Source organism: Ascaphus truei, chromosome 13, assembly GCF_040206685.1.
Source record: "Ascaphus truei isolate aAscTru1 chromosome 13, aAscTru1.hap1, whole genome shotgun sequence".
NCBI classification, from domain to species: domain Eukaryota; kingdom Metazoa; phylum Chordata; class Amphibia; order Anura; family Ascaphidae; genus Ascaphus; species Ascaphus truei.
Window position 1 is genome coordinate 31,550,448 of NC_134495.1, and position 17,551 is coordinate 31,567,998.

The 17,551-nt window shown below is 44.2% G+C and overlaps 1 protein-coding gene across 1 annotated transcript in view; it reads right to left on the reverse strand.

Annotated features, from left to right (window-relative positions):
* Window positions 1-12,549: 12,549 nt before the first annotated feature.
* The window catches only part of PRODH (proline dehydrogenase 1), an 80,766-nt gene continuing 75,764 nt past the window's right edge, over window positions 12,550-17,551 (reverse strand). The window contains exon 14 of the mRNA XM_075569027.1: window positions 12,550-16,001. Within this exon, the coding sequence (XP_075425142.1) occupies window positions 15,811-16,001 (191 nt within the window). The 3' untranslated portion in view covers window positions 12,550-15,810. The remainder of the gene's footprint in view (window positions 16,002-17,551) is intronic.

The window sequence follows — 17,551 nt, forward strand, 5'->3', positions numbered from 1 at the left end:
CTGGGACGTGACATGCAAATGAGCACACAGTGCCACCTTCTGCTTGAAAGCCATATGACATGCTCCATTAAAGCTTACAGTATGCTTGCTGCATTGCACAGCTTTTGAGCACAGCCTGGATAGCCAGTAAACCTACCCACAGACAGCTGTTTCGACATTAATGAATCTCATCAGTGTGAGGTTGGTTATACTGGCTTTGCAAAATGAAGCTTGGGATAGGTTTCACCACACTTACATATCTGTCTCCACGTCTCCTCTTCTGAAATCCCTCTCCTGGCTTCCGATTAAATCCCGCATCTCACACTCAATTCTCCTCCTCACTTTTAAAGCTTTACACTCTTCTGCCCCTCCTTACATCTCAGCCCTAATTTCTCGTTATGCACCATCCCGACTCTTGCGTTCTTCTCAAGGATGACTTCTTTCTATCCCTTTTGTATCTAAAGCCCTCTCCCACCTTAAACCTTTCTCACTTTCTGCCCCGCACCTCTGGAATGCCCTTCCCCTCAATACCCAACTAGCACCCTCTCTATCCACCTTTAAGACCCACCTTAGGACAGATTTTCTTAAAGAAGGATATGAATAGCACTGGATAATCCTGGACACATGATACATAAGCTTGGCCCCCTGCAGATGCACTTACCAGAACTCCCTCCTACTGTCTCTGTACGTTCTCCCTACCTACCAATTAGATTGTAAGCTCCTCGGAGCAGGGACTCCTCTTCCTTAATGTTTCTTTTATGTCTGAAGCACTTATTCCCATGACCTGTTATTTATATTATTTGCTATTTATATGATTACAACATCTATTACTGCTGTGAAGCGCTATGTACATGTATGGCGCTATATAAAGACATATAATATATATATATATATATATATATATATATATAAAGATACTCTCGTGTGTAAGTGTGGAGTCATTACACCGAGAGGGGCACCACGGAGGAGTTCCTCAACAGGACCATCCCCAAGCGACAGCAGGGATCCTGATGAGGTGGAGGCGCTGCACTGGATATTGGTAGGACTCAGCACACTACCTCAGCTGCCTGTCTGGGTTGGCAATCCCCACACAACATCATGCGGGAGACTCAGGAGTCCTGTTGCCAACAGGTGCACCACCAGACATCACACTGTAATGGGGACTGGTTAGACCACAGGGGCCAATATGAGATTGGGTGGATCAGGCTAGTCCAGAAAACCCGTTACATATATATATATATATATATATATATATATATATATATATATATATATATATATATATATATATATATATATATATATATATATATACACTAGCTGATATACCCGGTGTTGCCTGGTATGTAACTTTGCCGCTCCCCCTCTGTCTCCGCTCCACCCCTCTCTCTCTCTCCCCCTTCTCCTCTCTCTTTGTCCCCCATTCACATGAATCCGGTCCCCCCTCCAGTTGACCGGGGGGGTTCCTCCTGAGTCCCATGGAGCAGTCCTCACTCTCTCACTCAGCGGGCGGGAGGGTTTGCTCGGCAGCTTACTGTTGGGGCGGGCTGCTCGGTGGGGGTGGGTCACTGGGGGGGCAGTCGGGAGTGTTGTTCTGCGGTGTCGGGTCAGTGGGAGGGTAGGCGGGAGGGTGTCTCGGTGGCGGTGGCTCACTGCGGGTGCGGGCGGTTGGTTACCGGGGATGGTTTGCTGCTGTGGCGGTGGGGGAGGGTGGTTGGTCGTCGTTGGCACACTGCGGGGGTGGAGGGGAGTGTTGGTTAGCGGCGACAGCTCACTACGGGGTCAGGGGGGAAAAGGGGGTGTCTCGGGGGTGGGTCACTGTGGGGACGGGTTGGTCGGCGGTGGATCACATCATTGGGCCCAGGACAAATGAAAGAGCAGGGCCCCCCTCCCGAATCCATAGCCCACGGAGCACAAAAACAGTTTTTTTTGTGCACAACTGTTACTTAACCCCCAATACATATAAAACAACCCGCCCCCCCAATACAGCGGTGAGCCGATGGGTGCAGAGGGCCGGCTGTTGTGGGTGGGGGTGGTGGTTGGGGCGGGTCGTTGATGCGGGGGAGGTGACGGTACTGCGGGGAGCACACCTGTGTTGCGGGGGGGGGGGCCGGCCGCGGGGATTGGCGGTGCTGTTTAGCTGTCACTGCAGTGGGGCCGCGGTTGCTGGTGGGACGTCCGGCGGCAATGCGGGGACCCGGCAGTAGTGCGGGGGGTGGGGGTAGCTGGCGGGATGGGCAGCGGCAATGCGGGCGGCCCGGCGGCACTGCAGGGGAAAGGGGTGGTAGCTGGCGGGACTCCCGGCGGTGATTCGGGGGGGCCCGGTGGCACTGGGGTGGGCGGGCGTGGGGGTGGTGGGACTGTGGTGGGGATGACCACGGTTGGTGGAGGGGATGGATGCGGGGGCTGGCGGGACTGCAGATCACAGGAGTTGCTGCTGGCCCTGTTCCGCTGTAGGCTGGCTCACGCACGCGCCGGCCCTCCCTCTCCATCAGAGCCAAGCCTCGCCCGCCCCGTAGTCAGCCAATGAGTGCAAAGCCCCGCCCTGCAGTCAGGCCAATGAGAGCGAGAGTTTGGCGTGCGGCAACCAATCACAAAACGCACAAAGCCACAGACAAACATCACAGAGAAACATTTCCGTTAGATAGATAGATAGATAGATAGATAGATAGATAGATAGATAGATAGTCAAAATGAGATCACAAGTGATCTATAGTACTTGTACAACTCTAAGTTAGGGCAAAAGATAACTTTATTACATCCAAAATGCACCCAGGCATGATGTTTTGGTCCCAATGGGGACCTTCTTCATGGTTAAGATGTCAGATATGGGGCCCGCAATAAAAACCTGTAACGCGTAACTCACCACAAACGAAGCGCGACCGCGGTGCTGAGGTAGGGAATTGTGAAACGCCAACCCACAGCCACGCGGGCGCACCTAGGATGTAGATTAGTCTTGCAAGCTGGGTCAGGAGTACGGAAGGTAGAGTAGTCATATATACTTGCCCGGTTAGGATTGGAGAGTAGCGGATTGTTGAGGTACTTTGCCAAGGTCAGGGTTGGAGAGCAGCGGATCGTTGAGGTACTTTGCCAAGGTCAGGGTTGGAGAGCAGCGGATCGTTGAGGTACTTTGCCAAGGTCAGGGTTGGAGAGCAGCGGATCGTTGAGGTACTTTGCCAAGGTCAGGGTTGGAGAGCAGCGGATCGTTGAGGTACTTTGCCAAGGTCAGGGTTGGAGAGCAGCGGATCGTTGAGGTACTTTGCCAAGGTCAGGGTTGCACAGATCAGGATGGTCGTACGTAAGCCAGGTCAGAGTTGGAGAGATGCGGAGTCCAGTGAACGAAGCAGGGTCAGGCAGCAAGGAGATCAGGAACAAGGCAGGCAGGAAACAGCAGGGTCAAAGAAGAATGCAGCGCGGCACGGTGTTACACACTAGGTTATGCTCAGCTATGAGTGGCTGGGCTGAGCAGGTATTTAAGGAACCTCCCTCCAATGGGAAGTAGGGCGAGACAAGATGGAGTGCGTGGATAGGCTGCTGGGTCGCGCAGGTGCACCCTATTGTGCAGCCTGATTAGGTCTGGGGGTGGAGCTACATCCCATGCGCGTCACCGACGTTAGGAGGTGGCGATCCGATTGCGTGCAACTCACGCACCGCGCATGTCCGTCATCCGAATGGGAACGGAGCCTGGAGGCGGGTCCAGGGGAAACCTGTCTCACGCGCGTCACTGACGTCAAGGGGTGGCGACTCGATCACGCGCCACTCGCGCACAGCGCATGTCCATCTTTGGAGCGGGGGCGGAGGCTGAGGACGTGTCTGGAGAGGCAGGCTGATCGCGCGTCGCCCACGTAGTGGAACCACCGTGGGGCGCAACTCTTGAGTGCCAGGTGTAGAAAGCTGAGGAGGTGAGTTAAGGCCATCAGGATGGTGAATTCTCACAAAACCATAAAAAGGCATGAATATACAATAGCAGGGAAAGAGGATTGGACAATGTTACTAAACAACTACAGGTAAATGACAGTAACAATCAGGTGCATGAGGGTAAAAAATAAGAGAAGGTAGGGGACTAGCTAGGGGCAGGTATCAATGCAGCTGAGGATAAATGTGTCAAAATCAATTGTGTTATCCATCTGTATACAGAATAAAGGCTGTTATATTCACAACATTCTCTGCCTTGTTTCATTATTCTTTCAACATACAAGATCACACAACGATACCCTAACACAGGGGTGCATGCACTTTATGTCGCGCCCCACTTTCATCACTGCGTTTAGTAGCGCCCCCTGCCCTAAAGCAATGGCGAAACAATAGCCGATCACGTGTAAATTACATGTAAGATACGATTTACGTGCCCGCTAATTGGCGCTCTCCTTAAAAAATGTTGCACACCCCCAGTTTGCGCACCCCTGCCCTAGTACACAACCTAGAGGATTCTATCAACCGGAAGTGGTACTTATAAAACGACACAGTACGTTAGTAGAAGATAAGTGAATTTTCAGGCACCTTACAGCCGTAGACTATCTCAATAAGCGGTTTCCCACAGCAATCACTGTTAGCACTCAAAGGAAAGTATTCAATTAAAGCTTAGAGAACACATTAGTACCTGCATTATAGCCAGCTGTCAAGGTGCAGTAAAGTCAAGTGACAGAAACTATCCCATCAGGTCAAATCTACAACACTGATCATACACTTAAAAAAAATATCAAGAAAATGTGTCTGGGTGTCCAGATCAAACAGAAATACTATCTGTATTTATAACAAGAAAGCAGCTGTGTAGAAATGGAGCACAACCCCGACTGAATAAAAATAAAATAAAAAAAATAAAAATAAGAATTTATTTTGCACGTATGGATAATAACAGGTAAAAAAACGCACCTACGCGTTTTGTGCGCAAGCACTTTATCAAGTGTGACTCTAGCTCATAGGAATCCTATGTGTGCCAAGTGTATCAGGCACCCTCACTCTAGAACGGTAGACGTATGTACTAGCCTAAAAATACTTGGTATATTAACTCAAGGTGTAAGCGGGGTACATGCTGAAAATGACAGTATTGCTTATTATATGTTAAGCACAGCTCGCTACAGAGTTGTGCTAAAAGATAACCCACATAATGTATGAAGAGTGAGGGACGAGGCCTGCGCTGTATCACTGCTTAGGGCTTGTCCAGAGTGTATCTACTAGACACAAAAACGTTATTGTCGGGACCTGGTGGGTTTTAAGTATCTCACTATGTTATATGGACAGGGCTTTCTGTATGGCTTCCCTGACTTCATATTCAGGGTAGCCTCTGCCAAGGAAGCTTTTCCCCAAATCCAGCAATGCTGTCTCTAAACTGTCAGGGTTACTTATGATTCTTGCCAGTCTAATCAATTAGGAAAAGGGGAGGCCCTTTTTCAGAGGAATTGGGGGAAAGCCGGTTGCCAGTAGGAGCATATTCCCATCAGTGGGTTTCTGAAAGATCTCAGTCTGAAAGCAGTCTAAGGGTGATAATGTTAACGCCCAAGAAGTTGATACTGAGGTTACTTTGTAATATAGGACCCTTTTAGTTTGAGATGGACAGGCAAATTAGTGCAGATAAGGAAAAAGCAGAGGTATTAAATAAATTATTTGCCTCTGTTTTTATCAGGGAAGAATCAATTGAAATAATAATGCCACTGGAGGAAGCCACAACCTCTATATTAATGAAGAATTGGTTAACTGAGTTAGAAGTACATAGGAGGCTTGATAAAATTAAAATAAATGGGACAACTGGCCCCGATGGCATAATCCAAGAGTTCTTAAGGAGCTAACTTCAGTAATAGCCGAACCATTACATTTAATATTCAAGGACTCCATTTCCACAAGCTCAGTACCACAAGATTGGTGTAAAGCAGATGTGGGGCCTATATTTAAAAAGGGAGCTAGATCACAACCGGGGAATTACAGACCTGTAAACTTAACCTCAATAATGGGGAAGCTACTTGAAGGTTTAGCATAGGATAATCTTTGGGAATACCTAATGGAAATCAAAATTATTAGTAATAGTCAGCATGGATTTATGAAGGACAGGACATTGCAAATGAACCTTTTTAGCTTATTTGAGGAGGTAATTAGGAATTCAAACCAGGGTAATGCAGTTGATGTGGTCTAGTTAGATTTTTCAAAGGCTTTTAATATGGTTCCACACAAGAGGTTACTGTACAAAATAAAGCAAATTGAACCCGGTAAAAATATTTGCACCAAGATTGAAAACTGGTTGAAGGATAGACTGAAAGTTGTCAAAAATTGAACTTTTTCAGGTTGGGCTAAAGTTGTGAGTGGAGTACATCAAGGATCTATACTGGGACCCCTGCTTTTTAACTTGTTTATTAATGACCTTGAGGTTGCATAGAGAGCAAAGTCTCCCTCTTTGCTGATTACACTAAATTGTGTAAGGTAGAATCAGAGCAGGATGTAATTTCTCTCCAGAATGACTTGATAGACTGGAAACTTAGGCAGGTAAATGACAGATCAGGTTTAATACAGATAAATGTAAGGTTATGCATTTGGGAAACAAGAGTAAACAGAAAATTTACCAATTAAATGGACATAAATTAGGAGAATCCTTGATAAGGATTTAGGAGTACTTGTAAGCAGCAGGCTTAGCAATAATGCCCAAAGTCATGCAGTAGCTGCAAAGGCAAACAAGATCTTATCTTGCATCAAACGGGCAATGGATGGAAGGGAAGTAAACGTAATTATACCTCTTTATAAAGCATTAGTAAGACCACACCTTGAATATGGAGTACAATTTTGGGCAGCACTCCCTAGAAAATACATTATGGAATAAGAGAAATTGCAGAGACGAGCCACTAAATTAATAAAGGGGATGGATAATATGATTTATGAGGAGATGCTAGCTAAGTGTGACTATTATGATTACTATGTAACTATTTAACTATATATTCCATAGACAAAAATGAAGGAAGGGAACCCGCACACTAAAAAAAGCAAACATTGGAAGTATGTAAATGAAAATATGTTTTTACTGAAAGTAAGCACTAAAAACACCATAGTGAATACAGTCATACACACGTAGATATTGTAAGCTCAAAATACCGGACTCCAAAGGAGGATAAGCCATATACAAAGAATATTGGCTCAGCTCACAACAATGTCTGTAGAACAGGCATAAAAAGTGGCAAAACAATGAGTGGTAAGCAGAACAAGTTGGGTCACACTGGGGTTGGCAAACCAGGAAAAAAAGAAAAAAAAAAACAGGAGGGAGAAGAATAAAAAACAAATAGAAAAGCGGGGGGAGAGGTAATGACAAAATTAAATAAAGGGGATCAGCGTTTCAGGAATAGCCCCGTCCTTAGGCCTGTTCCCAACGGTTCTAGACCACCGCAGTACTGCCCTTTAATGGGTTCCTGTGTGAAAACCCCATGTTAGCTATTTAGTGCTGCGATACCTCTGAACAAAGTGGTCCATGTCACCACATATAGAATGTATTATTAATTCATCCAAGCTCTGTGCCTGTTCTCTTCGGTTTTTAAGTTTGACTATGTCCGTTTGCCCATGGGGCCTGATAGCTATTTCAACTGAGCATTAGGCAGACAAGCCAGCACACAAGGAGGCGTGCTTTGTATCGAAATACACAGTATCAGTTGGCAGATGTATCGGATATGCTCATGTTACTAAACTTTAACATCCGAGTATCTCTTTAGCCAATATTATTGAGATCTCGGGATATTATCACAGAGTATAAATATGACCGGCAAATTATTAACCCATTGAGGTATGCACCAATTACAAACTGCTAATGCAACCAAGTGTCATACATATGGGAGGTATACTTTAGGACACAACTACTACTGTGCATTCTACCCAGGTTTAGACACTTGATCCATTTGAACACTAAATATTTCGAATACAGTGCCAAATAATGATAAGAACACTGTTTACATACTATGATTGCCTCTACTTCAGGCTACTGGTGTCATATCAGGTCTGGCGTTATATAATTAACTACCTTGATATACAGTATCTAGGGCCAACTGTTCCAATACTAATAACTAACAGGCTTACCACATGGCAGAACATCGTTATATAGCCTGTAATTCTCTAGCTCAGGAACTGATATTAGGGTAGCAAACCCCTTGAATGTTATATAGGGCCATTATAATAACTCGGACCGTGGCAACATTATAAATGCCGAATTAATCTGTATTAACGTTGCGTCTTGCTCACATTATTTTAATATTAAAATAATACGTTTGACTAAATTTACACCACTAATGCAACAGAGGTACTGAGTGCGCACCTTTCTGGGATCCTTAGTTTAGTCTAACTCTGTTGTCCTGCGAGATGTCTGAATGCAGGGGATCATCGAGCGGAAACTTTCTCCCCGAGCTCTTATGGGATCACCTGATGTAGCAATTTCATACTAGGAACAAATCAAATAGTATCAGGCTCCCTAAAATGCGCTGTCTCACTAATCCTGTATGTTGCTATTGAGTTCAGTGGCATAATAGGCTAGTATTTGGTAGCCATGCCACTCCAAGAGGGACTTGGGAAACCGTAACTAAATTGAGAAACTGAATTGTAGCACATTATTCTGGGAAGGGTCTCACTCCTTACTCAGATATAAATGTATCCATACACTGCATGGGATACATTATTGTGTAGTTTCTACTTCCTTTCAGGCCTTCCTCAGTGCTTCACTTAATTGTAACCTAGCAAGATTAATCATAGGTATCCACATCCTAATCAAGCTAATAAGCCCCACTGCACTCACAGCCCTCGCAGTATTTTTTAATCATGTCTTCCTACTGCAGCTAGTTTAACATTTTGAATACTTATATTTTTTAATGTGCAGGAGATACCAGCACCCATACCGGGTCCTGTAACTCAGGAACAAGGGGGTTCCCAGACCTGAAATGAATGCAGTTCAGCTCCAGAGACCCCTGCTTAAATACTATACAGTTAAAATAATAGTTAAAGCGGCACTACCGCCTGTTAGAGATGTGCAGACAAAGGGACTGCTTCTGTCTGTTCTCTGCGCAGTCTTTCATACTGATGCGGCCCAGTAATGCAGAAGCAGGGACTCCCGCTTTGTTAATCCTGATGGGCAATTAGTCTGGCAACCTCCACTGTAAAGCATATAGCAAATAAAAATATCACTTAAGCACATTCACGTCTTAGGCTGAGTCCCCGCTGGCGCTCAAAGCATGCGAGCCGGGTGTCCTGTGTCTGCTCGCACACCCACGGGGGGGACGGCATTGTCGAATAGTTGAGCGAGCGGTAAAGTGAAAAAAAAATTATTTACCCAAGCGCTGAGCGTGTGTGCTCGCGCATACGCAGGCGGCGCATCGCGTGAGCAGGGACTTGTATCTATATATATATATATATGTATATATATATATATATATATATATATATATACACACACACAAGTCACCTCGCCAAGCACTGCCCGCTCAGCGCTAGTGGGGATGCAGCCTTAGATAGGTCTGCATGTGAAAGTGCTCACAAGTCATATATTGATCAGGCTGTGTAGGGTGTAGATGTGATCTGTGGTGGGGTGGTTTGGCTGGAAGCATGTCTGGCGCTCTCATTACACTCTGCTCTGTTAGGAAGGTGAGGATTCTACTATTCAAGATGCTGTTGAACAGTTTCCCCAGGGTGCTGCTAACACAGATGTCTCTGTAATTGGATGGGTCCAGCCTGTCTCCTTTCTTGTGAATAGGGGTCATCAGTAATTGGTTCAACAGTTCAGGGAAGTAGCAAGTAGTAAAGACCAGGTTGAAAATTGAGTAGAGCATCTTGTATAAATGGGTTGCTGTACTTCGGTATCATGTAGAATGCCATCCACTAGCTTTCTTTGTTTTTATTAGTTTTCTTTTATTTCTTGTATTATAATTGGTATGTCCAGGTGGTTTGGGTTATCTTTTATAATGTTCGAGTGTTTGTGTTGGTGAGAATTTGTTTTTGTTCTTGTCAGGTTTTCATCTGGGATTTCTTGGTAACGGTGCTAAAAGTAGTTTTTCCAAATGTTGCCATTCTGGATGGCCAGGTCTGTTATTCTGTTTTGTATCAAGAGGGCTCCAAGTTTGACAAAAATTATTTCCATCCAGTGTTTGTTCAACTCTTTCTAATGTTTTGGTGATGTGGTTGCATTTTTCTCTCTCTTAGGGATTGCCTGTAGTGCTTCAGTGGTTTATTGTTCTGTATTGGTTGGGTCTCTGTGTTTTTGGTTTGACATTGTTCATAGGCTTTTTATAAGCGTTTTGCATTCATTATCAAACCATCTTTCTTTGACATTTGAGTTTGTTGTTGGTCTATTAGGGCCGATTTTTTTCAGGTTTGATTTCCTTGCTATTATATTGAATATTCTTATGTGTCCTGTACGTCTCAGCTATTGGTCATGTTATTCTGCTGTTAACATGTATTTGCATTTTGCTACTCACTTGTGAGATTATTTGTCATTTTGATACAGACCCTTTGACTTAGTTGTGAGGGTGTATGTTCTACTTTTTTGCCATACATTTTGTGACCAGACGGTCTTGATACAGAGAATCTCTTCTCTGTCACCCGTATTTCCCGTATCTTTGCATTTGGCACTTTGCTCTGCTCAGCATATCTGATGTCTGTTGGAGGTTCTTTAGGGGTCCTGTTTAACATATTTTCTATGTGTATAATGCATTGTTAATATTTTTTGGTGACCTGTATGCTCTGGTTGGGATTTCTTTCCTTTTTCACACACACGTGTGTATGTATGTACGTACGTGTGCATACATATATAGTAACACATCCATAGTTAAGGTTTGAATGAGACTTCCATTATAACCTCCCTTTAGTTAATAATAGCATGCTCTTGTATAGCGCTGCTAGTTTTACGTAGCACTTTACAGAGACATTTTGCAGGCACAAGTCCCTGCCCCATGGATCTTACAATCTTTTTTCGGTGCCAGAGGCACAGGGAGATAAGGTGACTTGCCCAAGGTCACAAGGAGCCAACGCCGGGAATTGAACCGTGCTCCCCTGCTTCAAACTCAGTGCCAGTCAGTGTCTTTACTCACGGAGCCACTCCGTATCACTAGTTGCTCATAACTCCCAAACATTGTCTGAAATGTGCGATTTCAGGTTGGATTGGCAAGGTCCCGAATATGTAGGTAAAAGGGTTACTCCTTGATAAAGCACATTTGGTGTGAAATGCGTAGGAGGTTCCACACCTCTTTTTATGCTGGTTGGGGAATACATTTTAATTTTTCTACCACCCGTTTCCCATTTTTCTGGGCAGTGTGCTGCTTTTTGCATATTTTCTGCTGGATTGGCAAGGTGAATGTGTAGAAAGTTTGAGCACAATCATTTGCATCAGTTTGATATAATTTTACATGTAATTGCGAAGTATCTCTGAACAATTCCATAATGAAATATACATGAATGTATGAGACCGAGTCCTTATGATCACTTTAAATATACCGTATTGTCCATTGAATATAAACTATAGAAATTAAATTGAGAAAAAATAAAATAACTTTGTTCAAGTGTGGTCAAGGTTTGTAAGCAACCTTAACACCCACCCGCCATGCTTTGCTGTTGTCATTTGTGAGGTCATGTATAATGACATCACAAATTACATGAGTCCATCACATCAGTGAATGTGGGGTGGATAAAGTGGATTATAGAATTGGCGAAGTTGACATCACATAAATCAGGAAGTATGTAGCACACAGTTAAGACCACTACTATAGCACAGTGGACAATTTAAACTCCAAGCAGCACAGAAAACTGTTCATTCCTCCAAATTCATCACAACCAAGCATAGGGAAGCCGTGTGGGTGGAGGGGTATAATTTAGAAGCCCGACACTTGTGGGATGCGGAGGGTAGGTACAGAAAGGGATCAAAGAAGACTGATACTTGTGGGGGCAGAGGTGGAGGGATAAAGGGTCTGCAGATACTTGGGGAAGCAAGGGATCACAGAAGCTGGATGCATATGTGGGGGGGCGAAGTGTGAAAGACATCAGAGAACCCTGATGCAAGGATGAGAAAGGGATTGGACAAGCCTCACGCTTCTGGTTAGCGACTGGAGAAAGGGAGGGGGGGGGGGAAAGAGAGGGATTGAAGAGGTCTCATGTTTCTGGGGAACGGGAGGAGATAGGGATCAAGGAGGTGTGATGCCTGGGGAGGTGGGGAAGAAGGGTCCAGAAAAGCCTAAATGTTTGAGGAATGGGTAGGGGGAGAAATGAACAGGAGAAGCCTCATTTATTGGGGCTTCGTTCCACATTATTTGATGTGTTGGGATCATGTCATTTGTGATGTCATGTATGATGATATCAGCAAAGCATGGGGGGAGGGGAGAGTTAAGGTTGTGTGTTACCATCACTTCAAAACTTCCAGACATTTGAAGGGTTTGCTTACAAACCTTAAACTACACTTTAACAAAGTGTTCTCAATTGTAGGTGCACACACACACACACACACACACACACACACAACTCTATACATATATCTATGTCTAGATGGATGTTGTTCAGATGTCGTAACTACCGCACTAAAGTAAAAGCAAGCTACACTAGCAACCAAAATTTCATAAGAATCACAAGAATTAATGTCAATATATATATATTTTTTATTAAAGAGAGCATTACATTTCCATACAAAATAAACGATCATTAAATCCCATTCCATTTAAATATCTACATTTATTGTATTACACTCATGCTGCTGTACATCTGTGCAATATTATTACACTGCATCACCAGCAACAAAAATCAGTTGACAACCGACAAAATAATTCCCAATACATTAGGCAGTGACAATAGGATGGATGTGTTACAGTAAATGCACACAGTGTTTCAGAACTCCTGCTTAATTGTAACATCCTCCAGTATCAGTAGCAATATGTTGCGTCTAAGGTGCTTCACATTCTGTCTTTACCTTAATACATTTATATACGACCAGACCTCATAGAAAAAAAAAATACATATTACTGACCTTTATGCATCATGACTATTTTGAGTGCAATAGCCCTTGGTTGTCCTCATTTCATGTACAGGCATACCCCGGTTTAAGGATACTCACTTTAAGAACAGTCGCGACAAAGAATATATTTTCAATAGCCCCATACCCGTGTTTGTACGCTCGCTTCGGGAGTACGGACACGTATTCTGCCCTACAGACCGCCGTAGTAGTGACACGCCGATTCCCCTCGCCCAATAGGCAAACGACAGCTTGCGCATACGCCTGTCGGCATGTCCTGAACAGCAATACCGGCTCCCTATCTGTACCAAAGCATTGAAAAAGTGAAGCACTACCTTTTTTTCCACTCAAGTACATTTTCGCTTTATATACATCTCTGGACCCATCGCGTACATTAATGCGGGGTATGCCTGTATATCAGGTATATTGAGGATAATGGCCATCAGTGTAACCAGATGTAGGCCATGATTTGAACTTTAAATTCCCCTACATATAGTTTGCATTTCTTTCTAAAATGTATCAGTGTAACAGTTCTTTAAAAATAAATAAACTTGGGTTCCTTTACGAATAACTTAGGGGGGAGAATAGGCATCCAGGGTCGCCAGTGGTATCAAGAGTCATTTGCATGTTTCATTACTACTGTATGTATTAAGGTGCTTTGCAAGTAACATTGTTCTGCGTAAATTAAAGAGAGATGTGGGAGGCATACGAACGTTTATTAATTTCTTGCAGTCGTATTAAAATATACAAATGTGCGTCATTGTTTTGCTTTGTGTCTGTCATCTCTATTGTGAAATGAACTTCTAAACCAGATACACTGTATTAAAATACTTTGGAAAGTCCAGTGAGGCCAATCTCAAACCATTATGCCTTCCATTCCGGAGACAGTTACCTTTTTATGTGCTGGAAGAACTTAAGTAAAATGAAAGAGAGCCATCCAATTGGAAGCTACATGTGATGCGTTGATGACATTTTGAGTTTTTGTTGGCCAAGAAGAGTGAAGCTTGGACAACGGCCATAGTGATTTCTCAGAAGGGGATCAGGAACACTGGCTTATCCGACTGTGCGTATGTGTACACACACAAAAAAAAAAAAAAAAACAGACTACAGGATAATGATCTTTTAAAAATAGCAACGTGCTTATTATGTCCTCAAAATCAGACACCCAAGCTATATATTTCCACAGATTAAGCAGACCATTCTATATTTCCTAAAAATACTACACAATCTAATCGGTTATAAGCAGCCTTATAAACTAGAAGAAAAAACCATAGCAATCTGTTTACTCCCTTAAAGAAGCATTCACAAGTGATGGGATCATTGATGTGAAAACATTACATGGCTGTTAATGATCGTTTCACACTGAGGTGAACCTATTGAATACTGTAGCTGGACCACAATATATTGCACATGCAGCATCACAGAATTGCATTTAAAGACAACATGAGTAAATCCTCTCTTTGTATAGCTGTGTTTTTTTTCTAAACTATTTTGTGCATGTGGACTTCGCGCTCAAAAAGGCTTTTGAGAAACTCTTAAAGGCCTACATTTCCCTGGCAGGCCTATAAGAAAGGCGTCCTGAAGCCTCCAAGGAACAAAACAACCCAGTCGTTCCTCTGACATTCGTTTTGCCATTTTCACAGAATACCAGAAGGAAAATGTTATTTTGGCATACATTTGACTTTAGAAAAAAAAAAAACAGCAATATTTCCTCAAAACAGAAAACCATTGACTTCACAATAAAGCACATATAATGATTGTACTGTAAACGCAGCAAGTACAGAAAATATGTATGTTATTTGGCTGGATACTGTAAATAGGATTGCCTTCCTAACTAGTCTTAAACCTGATGCATTCGTATATCAAGCATACACCACTGCAACTGCAGCACAAACAAAAATATTATTGATCCATGTCCATCTTGGAAAATAGAAGAATTAATTATTTATCAGTTGTCTGTAGTCCAAGGCATATTTGGCATTTGGTATATTTCTAAAAATGTCAAATGTCTAGCACAAAATGTTCAGTGTACTAGACCGTACGTTACTTGAAAAATAATTCACAAAATGGCTAATATATTTGGTAAAATATAGTAGTTCCAAGTGACAGCTATTTTATATAATGAACAGTGATTCTTTCCCATTTAAGTAAATTATTCAGAAGATACACTAGCTACTCCAAGTAATGTGATTTTCATCAATATAGTAAAGTGGCTTTACCTCTGTTTATTATTTTGAGCAGGTGGGAAGCAGGGGATCTCTGGAGTTTAACTGCATGGATTTGAGCTCCGGGGATCACCTGTTTCTCGAGATACTTACATCGGCAGGGGCTGCCGGGAGCACCCGAGCCAGGCACAGAAAATGTCCAATTAAAGATCCCGTGGTTAAAGAGGAATCTGCAATGGAGGATGTTACGGCTTCCTATTGGCCCGTGTGACGCAGCAGTAAAATACCGGCATTGCCTTCAGGATGTAAGTATCTCTTAGAGCAAGGGGTGCACGAGGCTGAAATGAACAGGGCTCACTCTGGAGACCCCCTGCTTCCCACTGGGGGGGATACATTTTTTTAAATAAAGGCAATGGTGCTTTAATCTTAAAATACTGTATATTCTTTAAATTTCTGAAATTCCTTTTCTGTAGAGTTTACATGGTTAAAAGCAATTGTAATTGGATGATGGTTAGTATAGCCGTTGGCTTACCGTATGTAACAGGTTTTATATTGGCGGCTTCATAGAAAAAGTGAAAATCTCACAGAATACAGTGTATATTTAAATACCGAATGCTATTAATAAGTATTATAGTCATGAAAGAATTTCAGCACTAGTCTTGGACAATGAACTGCCTCCTTGCCAGCATTGAACAATTTCTTTTTACATCAGTTTCAGACATCTTTCTAGAATTTGGGGCTGTACAAGAGATTTCCAGTAAGGAGACGTCTTTTCAACTCTGTCCACAAGAGTTCCCTCTCTCTGGTGGCTCCTTTCATGATTCCACGATTCTCCTGGGCCCTCCTAGACAGGTATGGTAGGACTTCATTGACTGGTCCATAAGGAACATATTTGTAAACTGGATAACCTGCCTGACCTGTCAGAAAAGCCAAGACAAAAAGATTACAGTGCATCACGCAAATGCAGATGAGTAACAAACATTTCAAGTCCAGTATAACCATGTTTTGTGAACCAGACCAGAGAACGTTCCATAGTTCCTATGATATCCCAGTATTAATGAAATCCCTGCTTTATTTGGCCGTACCTCAGTATATGAGGTGGGGGCCTGAATCCATTTACTATAGCAACCCTCATTCTTGAGTGGGATCAGTAATAAAGGGGACACCACAGCAGTTTACATGTAACAGTTTTATAAATAAGAGGAACAGGTATAATACACAACACAATTACCAACACCCCAGAACTACCCAGCGCTGCGCACGTGTTGGTGTCACTGCACCCAGCCTCCTATTCCTGGGTGAGCAGGCAGTACTATGTGATACATGTATCTCGTTGGAGCTCTTGTGTTGATATATCAGTCGCAGGCCTGTGCTTCTATAAAGACATTTTGTGTGGTGCTAGTTTCTCTGATGGCAGGGGGATCCCCTTCTTCACTTCAATTGTCTGTCTTCTGAACGGTTTTGCTGCCTCTGGGCTCAGGCAATTATCAGCTCCTCTTAGGCTGCACTTATAGTGCCTTGCGACGGTGATGTCGCTCCGAATCAAATACATTGACTCAGTCGCAAGCGCTTATAGTAAGCACGACGGTGCGACCCAAAATTTTGAAGCCGGGACTATTTGATTTCTTAGAGACAGTCTCCACATGTGACGGTCTCCAAACCAATCAGAGACCGCGGCCCGCCCCCTTTTGTGACGTCGCTGAAAATCAAATAACTTTCGCTGGTGGCGACGGCGACAGGTGATGTCATCTGTCGCGTCGCCAGCACTATAAGCGCAGCCTTAGCTGCAAGCTCCTCACTGCTCTGCTTCCTGGTGCTGTTGCTCACCACTCAAACAGCTACCTGTGAGGCACATGCAGGTTCCTATATGTAGGATGGCTTCTTGCCTGCACCCGCACTATCTCTGCTCCATGCAGCTCTTAGGCCCGGGCCATAGAGCACTCAGGCGTGCTGAGCCGCGCTGAACAGATGCAGAACGCCCCTGCATCTGCTATCAGCGCGGCTATAGTTTCTCCCTGCTGATGCGCGCTGAGGAGAAACTCTTCCCCGAGTGCCAAACTGATATATTTGGTGCTCGGGGAAGCGGAGGAGCGGTCATGTGACCGCTCCCATCCAATGGGGCTGCAGCCGGTTCCCTGCAGAGCCGCCATTACCAGACAGAAGACAGAAGGCATTGTGTTGTGTGTGTTGTGTGTGTTGTGTGTAGGAGGGGAGAGGGTGATGCCCCGATCGCTGTCTCCCTTCTGGTCCTGTCCCTGCCCCCCTCCTGCCCCGATCGCTGTCTCCCTCCTGCTCCGGTCCCTGCCCCCCTCCTGCCCCGATCGCTGTTTCCCTTCTGCTCCGGTCCCTGCCCCCCTTCTGCTCCGGTCCCTGCCCCCCTTCTGCTCCGGTCCCTGCCCCCCTTCTGCTCCGGTCTCTGCCCCCCTTCTGCTCCGATCGCTCTTTCCCTTCTGCTCCGGTCCCTGCC